This window comes from Garra rufa, chromosome 23 (genome assembly GCF_049309525.1).
Source record: "Garra rufa chromosome 23, GarRuf1.0, whole genome shotgun sequence".
NCBI classification, from domain to species: Eukaryota; Metazoa; Chordata; class Actinopteri; order Cypriniformes; family Cyprinidae; genus Garra; species Garra rufa.
The window spans coordinates 923,966-946,427 of NC_133383.1; the positions used below are offsets into that span (position 1 = coordinate 923,966).

Here is a 22,462-nt window from a genome sequence, read left to right on the forward strand (position 1 = left end):
AAAAAATATTGTTAAAATTATATTTTATTACAATTTTGGTAGCACAAAAGTTATAATAATAATAATAATAGTAATAATTATAATAACTATTTTTAAATAATATTATTATTTGTAATAATATTTTGTGGTGTTATTTTTATATTATAACATTTAGTGATGTTTTTAAATATCACAGTATTGTCCTTAGTATTGCATGAGTTATTGTTTTTAAAAGTAAAATAAAAATTGATATTAAAATTATTATATTACAGTTTCTTTTGGCACACAAATTATAATAATTTTAATAATAACAATATTAAAATAAATAACCATATAATTATTATTTCAATATTAGTATTATTATTGGTGGTGGTAGTAGTAGTAGTAGTAGTAGTAGTAAAAATTGTGTTGTTTTATTTTTAAATAAATAGTTTTAAAATTTGTTGTCATTATTACGAAAAATCATAGTAAATTATTATTTTACTAATTAAAATAAATACATTTTATTATTAAAGTTATATTACAATCTTTGTTAGCACAGAAGTTATAACAATAATTTTAATAATAACTTAAGATTAATATTATAATGATAATTTTTTAGTATTATTTTTATATTATAATATTTAGTAATATTTTTAGATATTACAGTATTGTCATTATTATTGCAAACTAGCCAATTGTTTTTATTCTTTTACATTTTATTGTGAAAATTATATCTTATTACAATTTTGGTAGCACAGAAGTTATAATAATAATAATTTAAATAACTTTTTTAACATTAATATTATTAATATTATCATTTGTAATAATAATATTTTTGTGTTATTATTTTTATTTTGTAACATTTAGTGACATTTTTAGATATTACAGTATTGTCCTTATTGCATAAGTTATTGTTTTTAAAAGTAAAATAATTTTTTATTAATTTTTATTACAGTTTTTTTATAATAACAATTTTAAAATTAATAATACTCGTTTTATTAGTAGTAATAATCATCATTATTATCAATAAGAGAGACAAAGAACATTAAACAAATAGTCTAAAAAGTTTAAACAGAGGGTGGGAGAACATACAGACATGTCAAACAAATAGATAATTCAAACTAAACACAGATTGGCAAATAACAAACAGTAAAAGAAAAGTCAGATTCACAAAGCAGTTAAACTGAGATCCTGATTTCCTTTCAGGCCGAGGAGTTTCACAGACTGTGGAAGATGCCGCCGCGGGAGCGAGCCGGATACTTCCATCACATCCTGAAGACTGATTCAGAGCGCGGCGCAGAGAGAGTCGGCAGGTGAGGACGTTCATTTAATTAATAACATTAAACTCCATTACTCCAGTAATCCTGCATGGCTGTGTCCACAGAGAGCTGGCTCATGAGATGGGACACCCGTGGGCCGAATACTGGGATTTCCTCAGCTGCTTCATCGACCTGACCAGCACTGATGGCCTGAAGATGCTGGAGGAGCATCTGAGCTTCACAGAGGACAGTCTGATCAACCATTCATCCACAGGTACAGCAGCACACAGTCACTTTCCGGAAAAAGGTTTTTTTAGATTTAACATTATTGCTATTATACGATGGCGTTTTAGTGCCAAGGAGAAAAAAAATCTCGAAATACTACGAGAATAAAGTCAAAAAGTCAGAATACTACAAGAATAAAGTCGCAATACTATGAGAATAAAATCAAAATACTACGAGAATAAAGTCGTTGAAACGCTCCGAGAATGAATCCTCGAAACGCTAAATATTATAACTTTAATTGCTACGATTTAATTCTCGTAATATTTTGACTAAATTCTCGTAATATTTTGACTTTATTCTCATAGTATTTCGAATTTATTCTTGTTGTTTCTATTTTATTCTCAAAATATTACTTTAATTGCTACGATTTAATTCTCCTAATATTTGACTTAATTCTCGTAATATTTTGACTTTATTCTCATAGTATTTCGAATTTATTCTTGTTGTTTCTATTTTATTCTCAAAATATAACTTTAATTGCTGCGATTTAATTCTCATAATATTTTGACTTTATTCTCGTAATAATTTTACTTTATTCTCGTAATATTTCAGCTTTGTTCTCATATTTCGACTTTATTCTCGTAATTTTGACTTTATTCTCAAAATATTCTAACTTTAATTGCTATGATTTAATTCTTGTAATATTTCAACTTTATTCTTGTAATTTCTATTTCATTCTCAAAATATTATAACTTTAAATACTATGATTTCATTCTGATAATATTTTGACTTTATTTTTTATTCTCAAAATGTTATAACTTTAATTGCTATGATGTAATTCTCATAATTTTTCGACTTCATTCTTGTAATAATTTAACCTTATTCTCATAATATTTACACTTTATTCTCTGAATATTTCGACTTTATTCTTCAAATATTATAACTTTAATTGCTACAATTTAATTCTTGCAATATTTTAAATTTATTCTCTGAATATTTAGACTTTATTCTCTGAATATTTAGACTTTATTCTCTGAATATTTAGACTTTATTCTCTGAATATTTAGACTTTATTCTCTGAATATTTAGACTTTATTCTCCAAATATTTTGACTTTATTCTCAAAATATTATAGCTTTAGTTGCTACAATTTAATTCTCGTAATATTTCGATTTTGTTCTTGTAATATTTAGATATTCACGTAATTTTGGCTATTATCAAAATATAATAACTTTAATTGCTATGTTTTAATTCTCGTAATATTTAAACTTCATTCTCGTAACATTTCGACTTTATTCTCAAAATATTAACTTTAATTGCTACGTTTTAATTCTGATAATTTTTCGACTTTATTCTCGTGATATTTCGACTTTATTCTCGTAATAATTTTACTTCATTCTCGTAATATTTCAGCTTTTTTCTCGTAATATTTTGACTTTATTCTCGTAATTTTGACTTCATTCTCAAAATATTATAACTTTAATTGCTATGGTTTAATTCTCGTAATATTTCAACTTTATTCTTGTAATTTCTATTTCATTCTCAAAATATTATAACTTTAATTACTATGATTACATTCTGATAATATTTTGATTTTATTCTCGTAATATTTATTTTTTATTCTCAAAATGTAACTTTAATTGCTATGATGTAATTCTCATAATTTTTCGACTTTATTCTTGTAATAATTTAACCTTATTCTCATAATATTTAGACTTCATTCTTGTAATATTTCGACTTTATTCTCAAAATATTATAACTTTAATTGGTATTTCATTCTGATAACATTTTGACTTTGTTGTAATATTTTGACTTTATTCTTGTAATTTATTTTTTTATTCTCAAAATGTAACTTTAATTGCTATGATTTAATTCTCATAATTTTTCACCTTTATTCTTGTAATATTTTAACTTTAATTGCTACAATTTAATTCTTGTAATATTTTAACTTTATTCTCTGAATATTTAGACTTGTTTCTCCAAATATTTTGACTTTATTCTCAAAATATTATAACTTTAGTTGCTACAATTTAATTCTCGTAATATTTCGACTTCATTCTCGTAATATTTCAGCTTTTTTTCTCGTAATATTTCGACTTTATTCTTGTAATTTCTATTTCATTCTCAAAATATTATAACTTTAATTACTATGATTTCATTCTGATAATATTTTGACTTTATTCTTGTAATTTATTTTTTATTCTCAAAATGTAACTTTAATTGCTATGATGTAATTCTCATAATTTTTAGACTTTATTCTTCAAATATTATAACTTTAATTGCTACAATTTAATTCTTGCAATATTTTAAATTTATTCTCTGAATATTTAGACTTTATTCTCCAAATATTTTGACTTTATTCTCTGAATATTTAGACTTTATTCTCCAAATATTTTGACTTTATTCTCTGAATATTTAGACTTTATTCTCCAAATATTTTGACTTTATTCTCTGAATATTTAGACTTTATTCTCTGAATATTTAGACTTTATTCTCTGAATATTTAGACTTTATTCTCCAAATATTTTGACTTTATTCTCAAAATATTATAGCTTTAGTTGCTACAATTTAATTCTCGTAATATTTCGATTTTGTTCTTGTAATATTTAGATATTCACGTAATTTTGACTATTATCAAAATATAATAACTTTAATTGCTATGTTTTAATTCTCGTAATATTTAAACTTCATTCTCGTAACATTTCGACTTTATTCTCAAAATATTAACTTTAATTGCTACGTTTTAATTCTGACAATTTTTCGACTTTATTCTCGTGATATTTTGACTTTATTCTCGTAATAATTTTACTTCATTCTCGTAATATTTCAGCTTTTTTCTCGTAATATTTCGACTTTATTCTCGTGATATTTTGACTTTATTCTTGTAATTTCGATTTTATTCTCGTAATAATTTTACTTCATTCTCATAATATTTCAGCTTTTTTCTCGTAATATTTCGACTTTATTCTCGTAATTTCGACTTCATTCTCAAAATATTCTAACTTTAATTGCTATGATTTAATTCTTGTAATATTTCAACTTTATTCTTGTAATTTCGACTTTATTCTCGTAATAATTTTACTTCATTCTCGTAATATTTCAGCTTTTTTCTCGTAATAATTCGACTTTATTCTCGTAATTTTGACTTCATTCTCAAAATATTCTAACTTTAATTGCTATGATTTAATTCTTGTAATATTTCAACTTTATTCTCGTAATTTCGACTTTATTCTCGTAATAATTTTACTTCATTCTCGTAATATTTCAGCTTTTTTCTCGTAATTTCGACTTTATTCTCGTAATTTCGACTTCATTCTCAAAATATTATAACTTTAATTGCTATGATTTAATTCTTGTAATATTTCAACTTTATTCTTGTAATTTCTATTTCATTCTCAAAATATTATAACTTTAATTACTATGATTTCATTCTGATAATATTTTGACTTTATTCTTGTAATTTATTTTTTATTCTCAAAATGTAACTTTAATTGCTATGATGTAATTCTCATAATTTTTCGACTTTATTCTTGTAATAATTTAACCTTATTCTCATAATATTTAGACTTCATTCTTGTAATATTTCGACTGTATTCTCAAAATATTATAACTTTAATTGGTATTTCATTCTGATAACATTTTGACTTTATTGTTGTAATATTTTGACTTTATTCTTGTAATTTATTTTTTATTCTCAAAATGTAACTTTAATTGCTATGATTTAATTCTCATAATTTTTCAACTTTATTCTTGTAATATTTTAACTTTATTCTCTGAACATTTAGACTTGTTTCTCCAAATATTTTGACTTTATTCTCAAAATATTATAGCTTTAGTTGCTACAATTTAATTCTCGTAATATTTCGATTTTGTTCTTGTAATATTTAGATATTCACGTAATTTTGACTATTATCAAAATATTATAATCTTAATTGCTATGATTTAATTCTCGTAATATTTAAACTTCATTCTCGTAACATTTCGACTTTATTCTCGTAATATTTCGACTTTATTCTCAAAATATTAACTTTAATTGCTACGATTTAATTCTCATAATATTTGACTTAATTCTCCTAATATTTTGACTTTATTCTCATAGTATTTCGAATTTATTCTTGTTGTTTCTATTTTATTCTCAAAATATAACTTTAATTGCTACGATTTAATTCTCATAATATTTAACTTTAATTGCTACGATTTAATTCTCATAATATTTTGACTTCATTCTCATAATATTTTGACTTCATTCTCGTAATATTTCAGCTTTGTTCTCGTAATATTTCGACTTTATACTCGTAATTTCGACTTCATTCTCAAAATATTATAACTTTAATTACTATGATTACATTCTGATAATATTTTGACTTTATTCTCGTAATATTTATTTTTTATTCTCAAAATGTAACTTTAAATGCTATGATTTAATTCTCATAATTTTTAGACTTTATTCTTGTAATATTTCAACTTTATTCTTCAAATATTATAACTTTAATTGCTACAATTTAATTCTTGCAATATTTTAACTTTATTCTCTGAATATTTAGACTTTATTATCAAAATATTTTGACTTTATTCTCAAAATATTATAGCTTTTGTTGCTACAATTTAATTCTCGTAATATTTCGATTTTGTTCTTGTAATATTTAGATATTCACGTAATTTTGGCTATTATCAAAATATAATAACTTTAATTGCTATGTTTTAATTCTCGTAATATTTAAACTTCATTCTCGTAACATTTCGACTTTATTCTCAAAATATTAACTTTAATTGCTACGTTTTAATTCAGATAATTTTTCGACTTTATTCTCGTGATATTTTGACTTTATTCTTGTAATTTCGACTTTATTCTCATAATAATTTTACTTCATTCTCGTAATATTTCAGCTTTTTTCTCGTAATATTTCGACTTTATTCTCGTAATTTCGACTTCATTCTCAAAATATTCTAACTTTAATTGCTATGATTTAATTCTTGTAATATTTCGACTTTATTCTCATAATAATTTTACTTCATTCTCGTAATATTTCAGCTTTTTTCTCGTAATATTTCGACTTTATACTCGTAATTTCGACTTCATTCTCAAAATATTATAACTTTAATTACTATGATTACATTCTGATAATATTTTGACTTTATTCTCGTAATATTTATTTTTTATTCTCAAAATGTAACTTTAAATGCTATGATTTAATTCTCATAATTTTTAGACTTTATTCTTGTAATATTTCAACTTTATTCTTCAAATATTATAACTTTAATTGCTACAATTTAATTCTTGCAATATTTTAACTTTATTCTCTGAATATTTAGACTTTATTATCAAAATATTTTGACTTTATTCTCAAAATATTATAGCTTTTGTTGCTACAATTTAATTCTCGTAATATTTCGATTTTGTTCTTGTAATATTTAGATATTCACGTAATTTTGGCTATTATCAAAATATAATAACTTTAATTGCTATGTTTTAATTCTCGTAATATTTAAACTTCATTCTCGTAACATTTCGACTTTATTCTCAAAATATTAACTTTAATTGCTACGTTTTAATTCAGATAATTTTTCGACTTTATTCTCGTGATATTTTGACTTTATTCTCGTAATTTCGACTTTATTCTCATAATAATTTTACTTCATTCTCGTAATATTTCAGCTTTTTTCTCGTAATATTTCGACTTTATTCTCAAAATATTAACTTTAATTGCTACGTTTTAATTCAGATAATTTTTCGACTTTATTCTCGTAATATTTCAACTTTATTCTCGTAATTTCGACTTTATTCTCATAATAATTTTACTTCATTCTCGTAATATTTCAGCTTTTTTCTCGTAATATTTTGACTTTATTCTCGTAATTTCGACTTCATTCTCAAAATATTCTAACTTTAATTGCTATGATTTAATTCTTGTAATATTTCAACTTTATTCTCGTAATTTCGACTTTATTCTCGTAATAATTTTACTTCATTCTCGTAATATTTCAGCTTTTTTCTCGTAATATTTTGACTTTATTCTCGTAATTTCGACTTCATTCTCAAAATATTATAACTTTAATTGCTATGATTTAATTCTTGTAATATTTCAACTTTATTCTCGTAATTTCGACTTTATTCTCGTAATAATTTTACTTCATTCTCGTAATATTTCAGCTTTTTTCTCGTAATATTTTGACTTTATTCTCGTAATTTCGACTTCATTCTCAAAATATTATAACTTTAATTGCTATGATTTAATTCTTGTAATATTTCAACTTTATTCTCGTAATTTCGACTTTATTCTCGTAATAATTTTACTTCATTCTCGTAATATTTCAGCTTTTTTCTCGTAATATTTTGACTTTATTCTCGTAATTTCGACTTCATTCTCAAAATATTCTAACTTTAATTGCTATGATTTAATTCTTGTAATATTTCAACTTTATTCTCGTAATTTCGACTTTATTCTCGTAATAATTTTACTTCATTCTCGTAATATTTCAGCTTTTTTCTCGTAATTTCGACTTCATTCTCAAAATATTATAACTTTAATTGCTATGATTTAATTCTTGTAATATTTCAACTTTATTCTTGTAATTTCTATTTCATTCTCAAAATATTATAACTTTAATTACTATGATTTCATTCTGATAATATTTTGACTTTATTCTTGTAATTTATTTTTTATTCTCAAAATGTAACTTTAATTGCTATGATGTAATTCTCATAATTTTTCGACTTTATTCTTGTAATAATTTAACCTTATTCTCATAATATTTAGACTTCATTCTTGTAATATTTAGACTTTATTCTCAAAATATTATAACTTTAATTGGTATTTCATTCTGATAACATTTTGACTTTGTTGTAATATTTTGACTTTATTCTTGTAATTTATTTTTTATTCTCAAAATGTAACTTTAATTGCTATGATTTAATTCTCATAATTTTTCAACTTTATTCTTGTAATATTTTAACTTTAATTGCTACAATTTAATTCTTGTAATATTTTAACTTTATTCTCTGAACATTTAGACTTGTTTCTCCAAATATTTTGACTTTATTCTCCAAATATTATAACTTCAGTTGCTACAATTTAATTCTCGTAATATTTCGACTTTATTCTTGTAATATTTAGATATTCACGTAATTTTGACTATTATCAAAATATTATAACCTTAATTGCTATGATTTAATTCTCGTAATATTTAAACTTCATTCTCGTAACATTTCGACTTTATTCTCGTAATATTTCGACTTTATTCTCAAAATATTAAGTTTAATTGCTACGATTTAATTCTCATAATATTTGACTTAATTCTCCTAATATTTTGACTTTATTCTCATAGTATTTCGAATTTATTCTTGTTGTTTCTATTTTATTCTCAAAATATAACTTTAATTGCTACGATTTAATTCTCATAATATTTTGACTTTATTCTCGTAATAATTCAGCTTTGTTCTCGTAATATTTCGACTTTATACTCGTAATTTCGACTTCATTCTCAAAATATTATAACTTTAATTACTATGATTACATTCTGATAATATTTTGACTTTATTCTCGTAATATTTCTTTTTTATTCTCAAAATGTAACTTTAAATGCTATGATTTAATTCTCATAATTTTTCGACTTTATTCTTGTAATATTTCGACTTTATTCTCAAAATAGTATAACTTTAATTGCTATGATTTAATTCTCGTAAAATTTAAACTTCATGCTCGTAACATTTCGACTTTATTCTCGTAATATTTTGACTTTATTCTTGTAATTTTGACTTTATTCTCGTAATATTTCGACTTTTTTTCTTGAAACATTTAATCTTGTAATTAAAAAATTATTATTCTTTTTTTAATGTAATTAAAATAATTTTTATTAACAATTTTTGTTAAAACAAACATTAAAATTTTAATAATTTTAATGACAGTTGCATTATTATTATTATTATTTTTTTTTTATAAGTAGTAGTTGTAGTAGTAACAGTACTAATTATTATTTTTTATATATATATATTTTGCCCAAAGCTTCAAAAATGATCTTTTTCTGTCTATTATCTCATATGTCAGTTCTCAGAAAGTCCTGTGTGTGTTTCTGTGTTAAAGGCTGTTCTGCTAGATCAAGGTCGTTTCTTAATTCATCTGGAGCAGCAGAAGTGTTCCCGGTGTGTGACCTGATGCAGGAGTTTGAGAAGGTTCTGGTGTCGTCTGAAGTGATGGAGCGCAGCGCTGACTCCGGTTGTGCGGCTGACGATGACGGCTCCAGCTGCAGCTCAGAGGAGTATTTCACAGCCGATGAAGACTCTGATGACGGGACGTCCCGAGGAACACGCACCCGTCTGGACTCATCCAGCTCTTCCAGCTCTTCGTTTAAATCAACACACAGTGTGACGGATGTCCACAGCGGCCCAATGCACCGCCGCAGAGCTGATGTGTTTATAGTGGGGTGAGATGGAGCGTACTGCTCAGATTCATGAATGGAAATGCATTTACAGAGCTCCTGTTTTATTCTTCTGCTTTTATTTTGGTTAGTAATTCACCAACCAAGCTGGACACTGATGTTCTTTTAGCGCTGAATGACTTGGAGATTGAGCAACACTCACATCCCAACCTCATCAGCTGGAAGAACAAGATCTTGGCCTTTTCTCCTTCACAGCGACAAAGGTAATGCTGCATCGAGAAAACTCGAAAATATTCTTTATTTAGTCTTGCGTGTTTATAATTTAATTCTTAAACGAAATGTTATTAAATTCACAAACTTTATTCAGTTAGGTTTGTGAATGTTATTCTTAAATGTGTTTTTTTTTTCTTAATTCAATCATATTTTCCATTCATTAATTCTTCATAAACTATATTGCATTATTATTAATTTATTAATTGTTGACATTCAATTTATTTTTTATTCTATCAATCATATTTTCCAATTATTATTTGATTCTTAAATTCTTAATTTATTAAACAATGTTATTCACAAATGTGTTCTTTATTTTGTCAATCATAATTTCCATTTATTATTTGATTCTCAAAATAAATGTCATTAAATTCATAAACCATATTAAACTATTATTAATTTAATAATCTTTGATATTAAATTTATTTTTCATCCTATCAATCATATTTTCCATTTATTTGATTCTTAAAATAAATGTTATTATATTCATAAACCATATTAAACTATTATTAATTTAATAATCTTTGATATTAAATTTATTTTTCATCCTATCAATCATATTTTCCAATTATTATTTGATTCTTAAATTCTTAATTTATTAAACAATGTTATTCACAAATGTGTTCTTTATTTTGTCAATCATAATTTCCATTTATTATTTGATTCTCAAAATAAATGTTATTATATTCATAAACCATATTAAACTATTATTAATTTAATAATCTTTGATATTAAATTTATTTTTCATCCTATCAATCATATTTTCCAATTATTATTTGATTCTTAAAATAAATGTTAACAAATTCATAAACTTTATTAAATTCTTAATTTATTAAACGATGTTATTCACGAATGTATTCTTTATTTTGTCAATCATAATTTCCATTTATTAATTGATTCTCAAAATAAATGTCATTAAATTCATAAACATTAGTGTTATTCTTAAATTTTAGTTTATTCTATCAATAATTTTTTTCCATTTATTATTTGATTCTTAAAATAAATGTATTTTTTAAATAAATTATTAATAATTTCTTAATGTTATTCTTAAATTTATTCTTTATTCCATCAATCTTATTTTCCGTTTATTATTTGATTCTTAACATAAATGTTATTAAATTCATAAACTATAATAAATTATTGTTCAATTTTTTTTAATCAATGTTGTTCGTAATTTATTCTTTATTCTGTCGAACAGATTCTTAAAATAAATGTATTTTAAAAATAAATTATTATTAATTTATTAATTAATCAATGTTATTCTTACATTTATTTTTTTCTTCTATCAGTCATATTTTCAATGTATTATTTGATTCTTAACTTAAATAAAACATAAAATATTCATAAACATTATTAAACTATTATTAATTTATTAATCAGTGTTATTCTTAAATGTATTCTTTATTCTGTCAATCATATTTTCAATTTATTATTTGATTCTTAAAATAAATGTATTTTCAAAATAAATAATTCATTTATTAATCAATGTTATTCTTAAATTTATAATTTTATTCTTTATTCTATCAGTCATATTTTCTATTTATTGTTTGATTCTTTACATAAATGTTATTAAACTCATAAACCATATTAATTTAATAGTAATCAAGTTTTTCTTGAATTTATACTGTATTCTTAATTTTGTAAATCATATTTAGTTAATTTATTTCTTAAAATAAATGTTATTAAATTCATAAACAATAAATATATAATTTTTTTCCTTAATCTGTCAGTCATATTTTCGGTTTACTATTTATTTCTTAAAATAAATGTAATTAAATTTATCAACTTTATAATAAATGTATTAATCAATGTTATTCCTAAATGTGTTATCTATGCTTTTTTCTACCAATCAAATTTTTCATGTATTATTTAATTCTTGAAATAAATTTGTAAACTTCATTGATGTATTAATCAATGTTAATCCCCCTTTTATATCCTGGTGTTTAAGTCACATTTTATTATTACATTTAGAAATAATGTAAAATACTGATAATTAAACTAAGACGTGTAGAAACATTATAAACTCTATTCAGAACAGAACAGGAATAAAAATGAGTATAAAAACAAGCATAAATTATAGTGGCTTACATTACAAATATCATTTATTATAAACGCCATGTCTAAACAAATTAGTTTACAGCAAAAGTAAAACTAGTGGCATTTGTGAAATGCATTATACAAATAAATAAGGGCCAAATGTGTGCATTTGTGCATGTTTTGCATGTTTCTGTGGGTCTTAAAGAGTCTTAAATGTTCCTTTATTTAACCCAAATAAAAACCCTGTTTGCATTGGATTTTAAGTTGCATCTGATTTTTTCCAAATTTATAATACAATATTTATTCCAAATGTGAAAATGTCCTGTATTTGTATTCTGCTGTACTGAACTGAAATGCGGTGTGATTTTCAGCTGGCCGTCGCCCTCACAGATGAACCGATCCGCTGAGAGCCGCACTTCCCCGGTCTTCAGATTGAACTGGTTAACCGTCTCGCCCAAGTTCAGAAGCCCTGGTCACTTTAACCCTCAGAAGTTCACCTTCAGCCCACCGAACAAATCCTGCAGCCATCTTTAAGCAGAACTTCAGATGCTGTCACACTTTACAAACTCTTAATGGAGCTTTTATTACAAGTTAAACTATGTTTTATGCAACTTTCGATTTTTGCACAGCCTATAATAATTGCACTAATTTTCCAGCATTATAATGTTTGTAAATGCAGGGAAAAAATGCTGCGTCTAAAGTATGGTATATGTAATATATAATAATAATTATGCATTGAACTATGTTTCATTGTTATATAAAGATTTGTTAAGAAAAAAGTCGGGTTGCATTTGGTATATTTTCTTAATTCACACGAAGGTGCAGAATGACCAAGATTTGTGTGCATGTAAGTATAACAGTATTAATCAAATGCAAAGCCTCTTTATTTCTCTGTACCAGCAGATGGCGCTAGTAAAGGACTCTTTAGCTGTAAAGCTTGATGTTTACTATTTCATTTTTAAAATTAAATTGAAAAAAAAACTAACATTTGCAATACTTGCTTCGAAATCCCGATCGAAAACAAAAGATTTGCAAACCTGCACTCAATCACGAGTCCTGATATGAATTAAATGATTCGCTCAAGTTATGATTTGAATCAAAAGATTTGCGAATCATTATTTTATATCAGAGCTAATCATTTGCTAATCATTCAATTTCGCGAATCCGTTCAGAACTTCAGATTTAAATCAAATGATTCGTGAACCCGCTTTGAAGTTCCGATCTGAATCAAAAGATTGACGAACCATCATTTCAGATGGGGACTTCAGAGTGCGGTTCGCAAATCATTTAATTTACGAAATGATTCGCAAATTCTGCTCCGAAGTTCCGATTTATATAAAATGATTTGCAAACCGATTTGAAGTGCCGATCAAAATCAAACAATGCGTGAATCCGATCTGAATAATGATTTGTGGACCCACTTTGAAGTTCCAAACTGAATCAAAAGATTTACAAACCGTCATTTTATATCGAGACTTTAGAGCACGGTTCGCAAATTATTTAATTTGCAAAATGATTCCCGAATTTGCTCCGAAGTTCTGATTTAAATTAAATAATTCGCGAACCGATTCCAAAGTTCCAATCTGAATTAAACGATTTGCAAACCGACTCCAAGGTTCTGATCTGAATCAAACGATTGGCGAATTTGATCTAAATAATGATTCGCAAACCCGCAAAATCAAATGGTTCGCAGACCGACTCTAAAGATCCATTCTAAATCAAATGATTCACAAACCTGCTTCAAAGTTCCAATCTGAATCAAAAGATTCTCAAACCATCATTTCAGATCGGTACTACAGAGCGCAGTTCGCAGATAATTTAATTTGCGAAATGATTTGCGAATCCGCTCCAAAGTTCTGATTTAAATCAAATGGTTCGCAAACTGACTCTAAAGATCCGTTCTAAATCAAATGATTCACAAACCTGCTTCAAAGTTCCAATCTGAATCAAAAGATCCACGAACCATCATTTCAGATCGGGACTTCAAAGCGCAATTCGCGAATCATTTAATTTGCGAATCCACTCCGAAGTTCTGACTGAAATCAAATGGTTCGGGAACCGACTTCAAAGTTCCGATCTAAATCAAAAGATTCATGAGCCATCATTTCAGATCAGGAATACAGAGCAAGTAATTTTATTTGCGGAATAAGTTCCGATTTAAATCAAATGATTCGCGAACCGACTCCAAAGTTCCGATCTGAATTAAACGATTTGCAAACCGACTCCAACGTTCTGATCTGAATCAAACGATTCACGAATTTGATTTAAATAATGATTCGCAAACCCGCTTTAAAGTTACAATCTGAATCAAAAGATTGACCAACCATCATTTCAGATCGGGACTTCAGAGTGCGGTTCGTAAATCATTTAATTTACGAAATGATTTTCAAATTCCGCTCCGAAGTTCCGATTTATATAAAATGATTTGCAAACCGATTTGAAGTGCCGATCAAAATCAAATGATGCGTGAATCCGATCTGAATAATGATTTGTGGAATCGCTTTGAAGTTCCAAACTGAATCAAAAGATTTACAAACCGTCATTTAAGATCGCGACTTTAGAGCACGGTTCGCAAATTATTTAATTTGTAAAATGATTCCCGAATTTGCTCCGAAGTTCTGATTTAAATTAAATAATTCGTGAACCGATTCCAAAGTTCCAATCTGAATTAAACGATTTGCAAACTGACTCCAAGGTTCTGATCTGAATCAAACGATTGGCGAATTTGATCTAAATAATGATTCGCAAACCCGCAAAATCAAATGGTTCGCAGACTGACTCTAAAGATCCATTCTAAATCAAATGATTCACAAACCTGCTTCAAAGTTCCAATCTGAATCAAAAGATTCTCAAACCATCATTTCAGATCGGTACTACAGAGCGCAGTTCGCAGATAATTTAATTTGCGAAATGATTTGCGAATCCGCTCCAAAGTTCTGATTTAAATCAAATGGTTCGCAAACTGACTCTAAAGATCCGTTCTAAATCAAATGATTCACAAACCTGCTTCAAAGTTCCAATCTGAATCAAAAGATTCACGAACCATCATTTCAGATCGGGACTTCAAAGCGCAATTCGCGAATCATTTAATTTGCGAATCCACTCCGAAGTTCTGACTGAAATCAAATGGTTCGGGAACCGACTTCAAAGTTCCGATCTAAATCAAAAGATTCATGAGCCATCATTTCAGATCAGGAATACAGAGCAAGTAATTTTATTTGCGGAATGATTTGCGGAATAAGTTCCGATTTAAATCAAATGATTCGCGAACCGACTCCAAAGTTCCGATCTGAATTAAACGATTTGCAAACTGACTCCAAGGCTCTGATCTGAATCAAACGATTCACGAATTTGATCTAAATAATGATTCGCAAACCCGCTTTAAAGTTACAATCTGAAACAAACGATTGACGAACCATCATTTCAGATCGGGACTTAAGAGTGCGGTTCGCGAATCATTTAATTTGTGAAATGATTTGCGAATTTGCTCCGAAGTTCTGATTTAAATGAAATGATTCGCGAACCGACTCCAAAGTTCTGATCTGAATCAAACGATTTGCAAACCGACTCCAAGGTTCCGATCTGAATCAAACGATTCACGAATTTGATTTAAATAATGATTCGCAAACCCGCTTTAAAGTTACAATCTGAATCAAAAGATTGACCAACCATCATTTCAGATCGGGACTTCAGAGTGCGGTTCGCAAATCATTTAATTTACGAAATGATTGGCAAATTCCGCTCCGAAGTTCCGATTTATATGAAATGATTTGCAAACCGATTTGAAGTGCCGATCAAAATCAAACAATGCGTGAATCCGATCTGAATAATGATTTGTGGACCCACTTTGAAGTTCCAAACTGAATCAAAAGATTTACAAACCGTCATTTTAGATCGCGACTTTAGAGCACGGTTCGCAAATTATTTAATTAACAAAATGATTCCCGAATTTGCTCCGAAGTTCTGATTTAAATTAAATAATTTGCGAACCGATTCCAAAGTTCTGATCTGAATTAAACGATTTGCAAATCGACTCCAAGGTTCCGATCTAAATCAAACGATTCACAAATTTGATCTAAATAATGATTCGCAAACCCACTTTAAAGTTACAATCTGAATCTGAATCAAACTTCTGATTTAAATCAAATGGTTCGCAGACTGACTCTAAAGATCCGTTCTAAATCAAATGATTCACAAACCTGCTTCAAAGTTCCAACCTGAATCAAAAGATTTACGAACCATCATTTCAGATTGGGACTACAGAAAGCGATTCGTGAAGCATATGATTTGTGAATCCGCTCTGAAGTTCTGATCTGAATTAAAAAAATTCACGAACCATCATTTCAGATCGGGACTTCAAAGCGCAATTCACGAATCATTTAATTTGCGAATCCACTCCGAAGTTCTGACTGAAATCAAATGGTTCGCGAACCGACTTCAAAGTTCCGATCTGAATCAAATGATTCACAAACCCGCTTCAAAGTTCCGATCTGAATCAAATGATTCACAAACCCGCTTCGAAGTTCCGATCTGAATCAAAAGATTCATGAACCGTCATTTCAGATCAGGACTAGAGAGCGCGGTTTGCAAGTAATTTTATTTGCGGATTGATTTGCGGAATAAGTTCCGATTTAAATCAAATGATTCGCGAACCGACTCCAAAGTTCCGATCTGAATTAAACGATTTGCAAACTGACTCCAAGGTTCTGATCTGAATCAAACGATTCATGAATTTGATCTAAATAATGATTCGCAAACCCGCTTTAAAGTTACAATCTGAAACAAACGATTGACGAACCATCATTTCAGATCGGGACTTAAGAGTGCGGTTCGCGAATCATTTAATTTGTAAAATGATTTGAGAATTTGCTCCGAAGTTCTGATTTAAATGAAATGATTCGCGAACCGACTCCAAAGTTCTGATCTGAATTAAACGATTTGCAAACCGAAACCAAGGTTCCGATCTAAATCAAACGATTCACAAATTTGATCTAAATAATGATTCGCAAACCTACTTTAAAGTTACAATCTGAATCTGAATCAAACTTCTGATTTAAATCAAATGGTTCGCAAACTGACTCTAAAGATCCGTTCTAAATCAAATGATTCACAAACCTGCTTCAAAGTTCCAACCTGAATCAAAAGATTGACCAACCATCATTTCAGATTGGGACTACAGAGAGCGATTCGCGAACCATTTAATTTGCGAAATGATTTGTGAATCCGCTCTGAAGTTCTGATTTGAATTATGATTCACGAACCGCTCTGAAGTTCTGATCTGAATTAAAAAGATTCACGAACCATCATTTCAGATCGGGACTTCAAAGCGCAATTCACGAATCATTTAATTTGCGAATCCACTCCGAAGTTCTGACTGAAATCAAATGGTTCGCGAACCGACTTCAAAGTTCCGATCTGAATCAAAAGATTCATGAACCGTCATTTCAGATCAGGACTAGAGAGCGCGGTTTGCAAGTAATTTTATTTGCGGATTGATTTGCGGAATAAGTTCCGATTTAAATCTAATGAGTCGCGAACTGACTCCAAAGTTCCGATCTGAATCAAACGATTCATGAATTTGATCTAAATAATGATTCGCAAACCCGCTTTAAAGTTACAATCTGAAACAAACGATTGACGAACCATCATTTCAGATCGGGACTTAAGAGTGCGGTTCGCGAATCATTTAATTTGTAAAATGATTTGAGAATTTGCTCCGAAGTTCTGATTTAAATGAAATGATTCGCGAACCGACTCCAAAGTTCTGATCTGAATTAAACGATTTGCAAACCGAAACCAAGGTTCCGATCTAAATCAAACGATTCACAAATTTGATCTAAATAATGATTCGCAAACCCACTTTAAAGTTACAATCTGAATCTGAATCAAACTTCTGATTTAAATCAAATGGTTCGCAGACTGACTCTAAAGATCCGTTCTAAATCAAATGATTCACAAACCTGCTTCAAAGTTCCAACCTGAATCAAAAGATTTACGAACCATCATTTCAGATCGGGACTTCAGAGAGCGTTTCGCGAACCATTTAATTTGCGAAATGATTTGTGAATCCGCTCTGAAGTTCTGATCTGAATTAAAAAAATTCACGAACCATCATTTCAGATCGGGACTTCAAAGCGCAATTCACGAATCATTTAATTTGCGAATCCACGCCGAAGTTCTGACTGAAATCAAATGGTTCGCGAACCGACTTCAAAGTCTAATCTAAATAAAATTATTCACAAACCCGCTTCGAAGTTCCGATCTGAATCAAAAGATTCATGAACCATCATTTCAGATCAGGACTAGAGAGCGTGGTTTGCAAGTAATTTTATTTGCGGATTGATTTGCGGAATAAGTTCCGATTTAAATCAAATGATTCGCGAACCGACTCCAAAGTTCCAGTCTAAATCGAATGATTCACAACACGCGCTTCGAAGTTACGATCTGAATAATGATTCACGAACCATAATTAAAGATCGGGACTTCAGTTTCATGAAATAAATCCTCTCCTAAATTCTTGTTTAAATCAAATGTTTCCCGCTCCGAAGTCACAATCTAGATCAAACGACTTGCGATATGCGCTTTGAAGATCTGATTTGAATCAAATGATTCGCGACACGCGAACCGACAGTGAATCGTGTGGCAATGCAATGGTTTAAATGATTTGGAGTTTCGACCCGAAAAGCTTAGTTTCACCCATACATGCTTTTTATCACAAGCAATGTCAAAATTGCCTCTTTTAATGTTTTTTTGCTAGTGAACTGCTTAGACTTAATGATCGAAGTGACGACTTTGAATCAGTCAGAGCGGTTTCAGCGTAAATGACTCACTCAATTGAATCACTTTGTTCCTGCTGCTTTGCGTCTTTAGCCGTGTTTACACGACACTGTCAGTACTACTGCTGGCCTAGCTCGCTAGTTTTATGACATAACTTGAAATAAGCAGAAAAGTATGATGTTTTATAAATAAAATATGCATATTTCCATTTCAAGGATACGGATCTAGAAACATATTGAGGAGAGGTAAGCGGTTTACTGCTAACTAATGATGAAACACGCCATTAATATGACGAGCTGCAGCTTAAAATACATGTTAGAAGGAAACATTGTGCATTAAGATGGAGTTTGTAGCTTAATTCACTAGATTTGAAATAGTTTGAGCTGCAGTTCAATAGAAATTCAGTTAAAAGCATCCAGTCATCTCATACCATTAAAGTCAATCTTACATTTATCAGCTTATTTTGTAATAAATATTTGATTGCATCAGTCTATATAGAGTGACAATGTAAAAAGAGCAAATAGGACAACAACATAAAGATGAAATGTGCACATACAGTGCCTTGCAAAAGTATTCATACCCCACGTTTTGTTTTGTTGCAGCATTAGTTTTCCCCCCACATCAATTTACACTCCATACACCATAATAAATTTGCACAAATGTTAAAACACTATTTTTTTGCTTTGCCATTATTATGGAGTAGGGAGTGTGGATTGATGTGGGGCAAAAAGTAATTTAAAGTAGTTTAACATAAGACAGCAACATAACAAAATGTGAAAAAAATGAAGGAGTATGAATACTTTTGCAAGGCGCTGTATGTGTTAAACACATCAGGTATATTTAACTGTTTGATAAAAATGATTGCTAAGGACAATTAATTAGTTGTTAGATATTGGTAGAGACATGTCCCAAGCATCCCTATAAAATTTCTACACCCTTGTCCACAGATGATTTTAAGATTGCATAAAAACATTAAAAACAATTAATGTAATGTGGCTTATCAAATTAAATTGTATTTTAATTCTACACATAAAACATGCGGGACGCTTTATTTTAGACGAGCATAAACATCCATGTCAGATTAGTGACTACTGAGCTGTGCATAAAGCTAAATTAGGCTATTAGTGTGTGAGATGTTCTGATGCCAGGCATTGTGAGCTTGTTAAGCCACACCCACCATTCCTTCCTGTCCCACCCTCTACAGGCCACACCCACTGCTCCCTCCTGCTCCGCCCACTTAGCAGCCCCCTGTATAAATAATCTGAACTCAGTGACACTGAGGATTGACACACTCACACTGCTTTGATCTGAGTGTGTGTTTGCTGCTGCTGCTGCTGCTGATGATGATGATGATGAAGGTGTGTTTGAGAGTGTGATTGTCTGAGTGATTGATGGCTGTTGCAGATGCAGGATGCGCAGGAACAGCGCTTACATCCCAGTGTCCACTGCTGCCGCTCTGCTGGTCACTTCGTCCACGCTGTTCTTCGTTTTCACGTAAGGAACTTTTGCTTTGACAGATGCATGAATTTTTTTCACGATAAACCTGAAGCCTTTATATATAATGCATTATGAAAGTATTTTATTGCATTAATTATGTCCATTAATAATGCACTGTATAATTAATAATTGATTTTTAATGATTTAAAAAAATAAGTTTCTTCTGTTCATCAAGGCTGTGTTCATTTGATTAAAAATACAGAAAGAAAGGTAATATTGTGAAATATTATTACGATGTAAAACAACGTTTTTCTATATTAAAATACATTTAAATTTAATTTATATTTGAAATTAAAGATGAATTTTCAATATTTTTTTAGAACTCTTTGAACAGCATTTATTTAAAATAGAAAGGTTTTTCTGACAATATACACTACTGTTTAAAAGTTTGAGGTCAGTCACAAAGAATGTCTTACACTAATTATAAGTGATAGCATAGATTTACATTGTTAAAAAAAGATTTATATTTTGAATAAATGCTGTTCTTTTTAACTTGTTATTCATCAAAGAATCCTGAAAAAAGTGTCACAGGTTTGGCAGCACAACTGTTTCCAACATTGATGATAAATAAATAATGAATAAATCAGCATATTAGAATGATTTCTGAAGGATCATGTGACACTTGAAGACTGGAGTAACAGCTGATGAAAAATCAGCTTTGCATTACAGGAATAAATTATATTTTAAAGTATATTCAAATAAAAATCATTATTTTATATTGTAATAACATTTAGCATTTTTCCTGTATTTTTGATCAAATAAATGCAGTCTTGATGAGCATAAGACACTTCTTTAAAGTTACTGATCCCAAACTTTTGAGTGGTAGTGTGTGTATTAAATGTATAAATGTTTTAATGCGTTAATTATGCCTTGTAATGAAGCTTATAATGCATTGCATGACCCATGAATAATTCTATAATATATTATAATGCATATCTATTCATTGTTACACCTTTAGAAAGAATAATGCATTAAGGCGAGACACTGCAGGTGAATAGGGTAAAAAATGAACTAATAGTTATCACTTTGCTTACTCAGGTGATTGATTACGTTGATAACTGCAAACATTTTTTGTATTACAAGTTTTCAAAAATATTAGGTTTAAATATGCAAATTAGCATTATTTAATTAAATTTGCATGCATTTCTAGTACAAAAATCTAAACACCGGATGAAGTTTTATATTAGAGTCAAATGTTTTAATTTTGGGTGTCTCATTTTATCACTCCATAATTCAGAAAATACTTAGAACAGGCAGAAAATGATAGATTTTTTTACAGTTTTTATGGGGAATAAAATGTTGTATAAAGTCAAGCCAATTATATATGAACAAATCCCTCTGTAAAAACCTTTAGGATATAGACAGGAATAAAAATGTAAAGTTTGGTGTGTGTAAGTGCTACTGAAGTGGAGATTTATGGCTCAGTGTAATTGAAATCTATTGCCACAAATAGATAAAGTGCTATAAAAGAAACACTAGCAGTGTTTTTTTGGATGCTTTCTTTCCACTAGTCTGAAAAAACACTTTATGAAAAACCAAAAAGCCCAAAATCTCAAACTTGACAGGTGCACGAAAAAACAGTGTTTTTGCCTGCAGTGTCTCCCCTTAAACACATAATAAAGCTTCAAATATTATAATGCATTACATAGTACATAATGAATCCTTTTATAATGCATTGCACATAAAAGCTTCAGATAAAGTGTTAACTTTGTTTAAGATTATTCCTGAAAGAGTTTTGTCACAAATGAATCAAAAGCAGTGTATTTTTTCAGTATTTCTGTGTATTTTGAACACAACAGCACGTATATTGAGTGATTTGTGTGTCTGAACTGATCTGAACTCCATATTGAGACGGATTTTAATCCAGCACTGAAAGTAGGCCAGTGAGCCACGCAAACAACCGCTTATGTCCTAATATTGCACGCTTATTTTTCCAGCGCATCCAGGACTTTCTACATGTATTGCATTGTTTTTCTCCATGCATGTGTGTTTCTTGTGGTTTTATTAGTGTGTATGCATGGCCTGGTCTAGTGTTGTCTAGTGTTGATGTGAACTGGATGT

The 22,462-nt window shown here is 28.6% G+C and overlaps 2 protein-coding genes across 2 annotated transcripts in view; both read left to right on the forward strand.

The window, feature by feature from the left end:
- LOC141299236 (ankyrin repeat and LEM domain-containing protein 2-like) overlaps positions 1–12,965 on the forward strand; it is a 33,843-nt gene extending 20,878 nt beyond the window's left edge. The window contains exons 9-13 of the mRNA XM_073829584.1: positions 1,168–1,274; positions 1,346–1,494; positions 9,526–9,865; positions 9,952–10,083; positions 12,499–12,965. Coding sequence (XP_073685685.1) covers positions 1,168–1,274; positions 1,346–1,494; positions 9,526–9,865; positions 9,952–10,083; positions 12,499–12,661 — 891 coding nt within the window. The 3' untranslated portion in view covers positions 12,662–12,965. The remainder of the gene's footprint in view (positions 1–1,167; positions 1,275–1,345; positions 1,495–9,525; positions 9,866–9,951; positions 10,084–12,498) is intronic.
- Positions 12,966–20,315: 7,350 nt separating this feature from the next.
- Positions 20,316–22,462, forward strand: part of LOC141299809 (palmitoyltransferase ZDHHC8B-like) — a 35,656-nt gene continuing 33,509 nt past the window's right edge. Inside the window, exon 1 of the mRNA XM_073830179.1 lies at positions 20,316–20,398. Coding sequence (XP_073686280.1) covers positions 20,316–20,398 — 83 coding nt within the window. The remainder of the gene's footprint in view (positions 20,399–22,462) is intronic.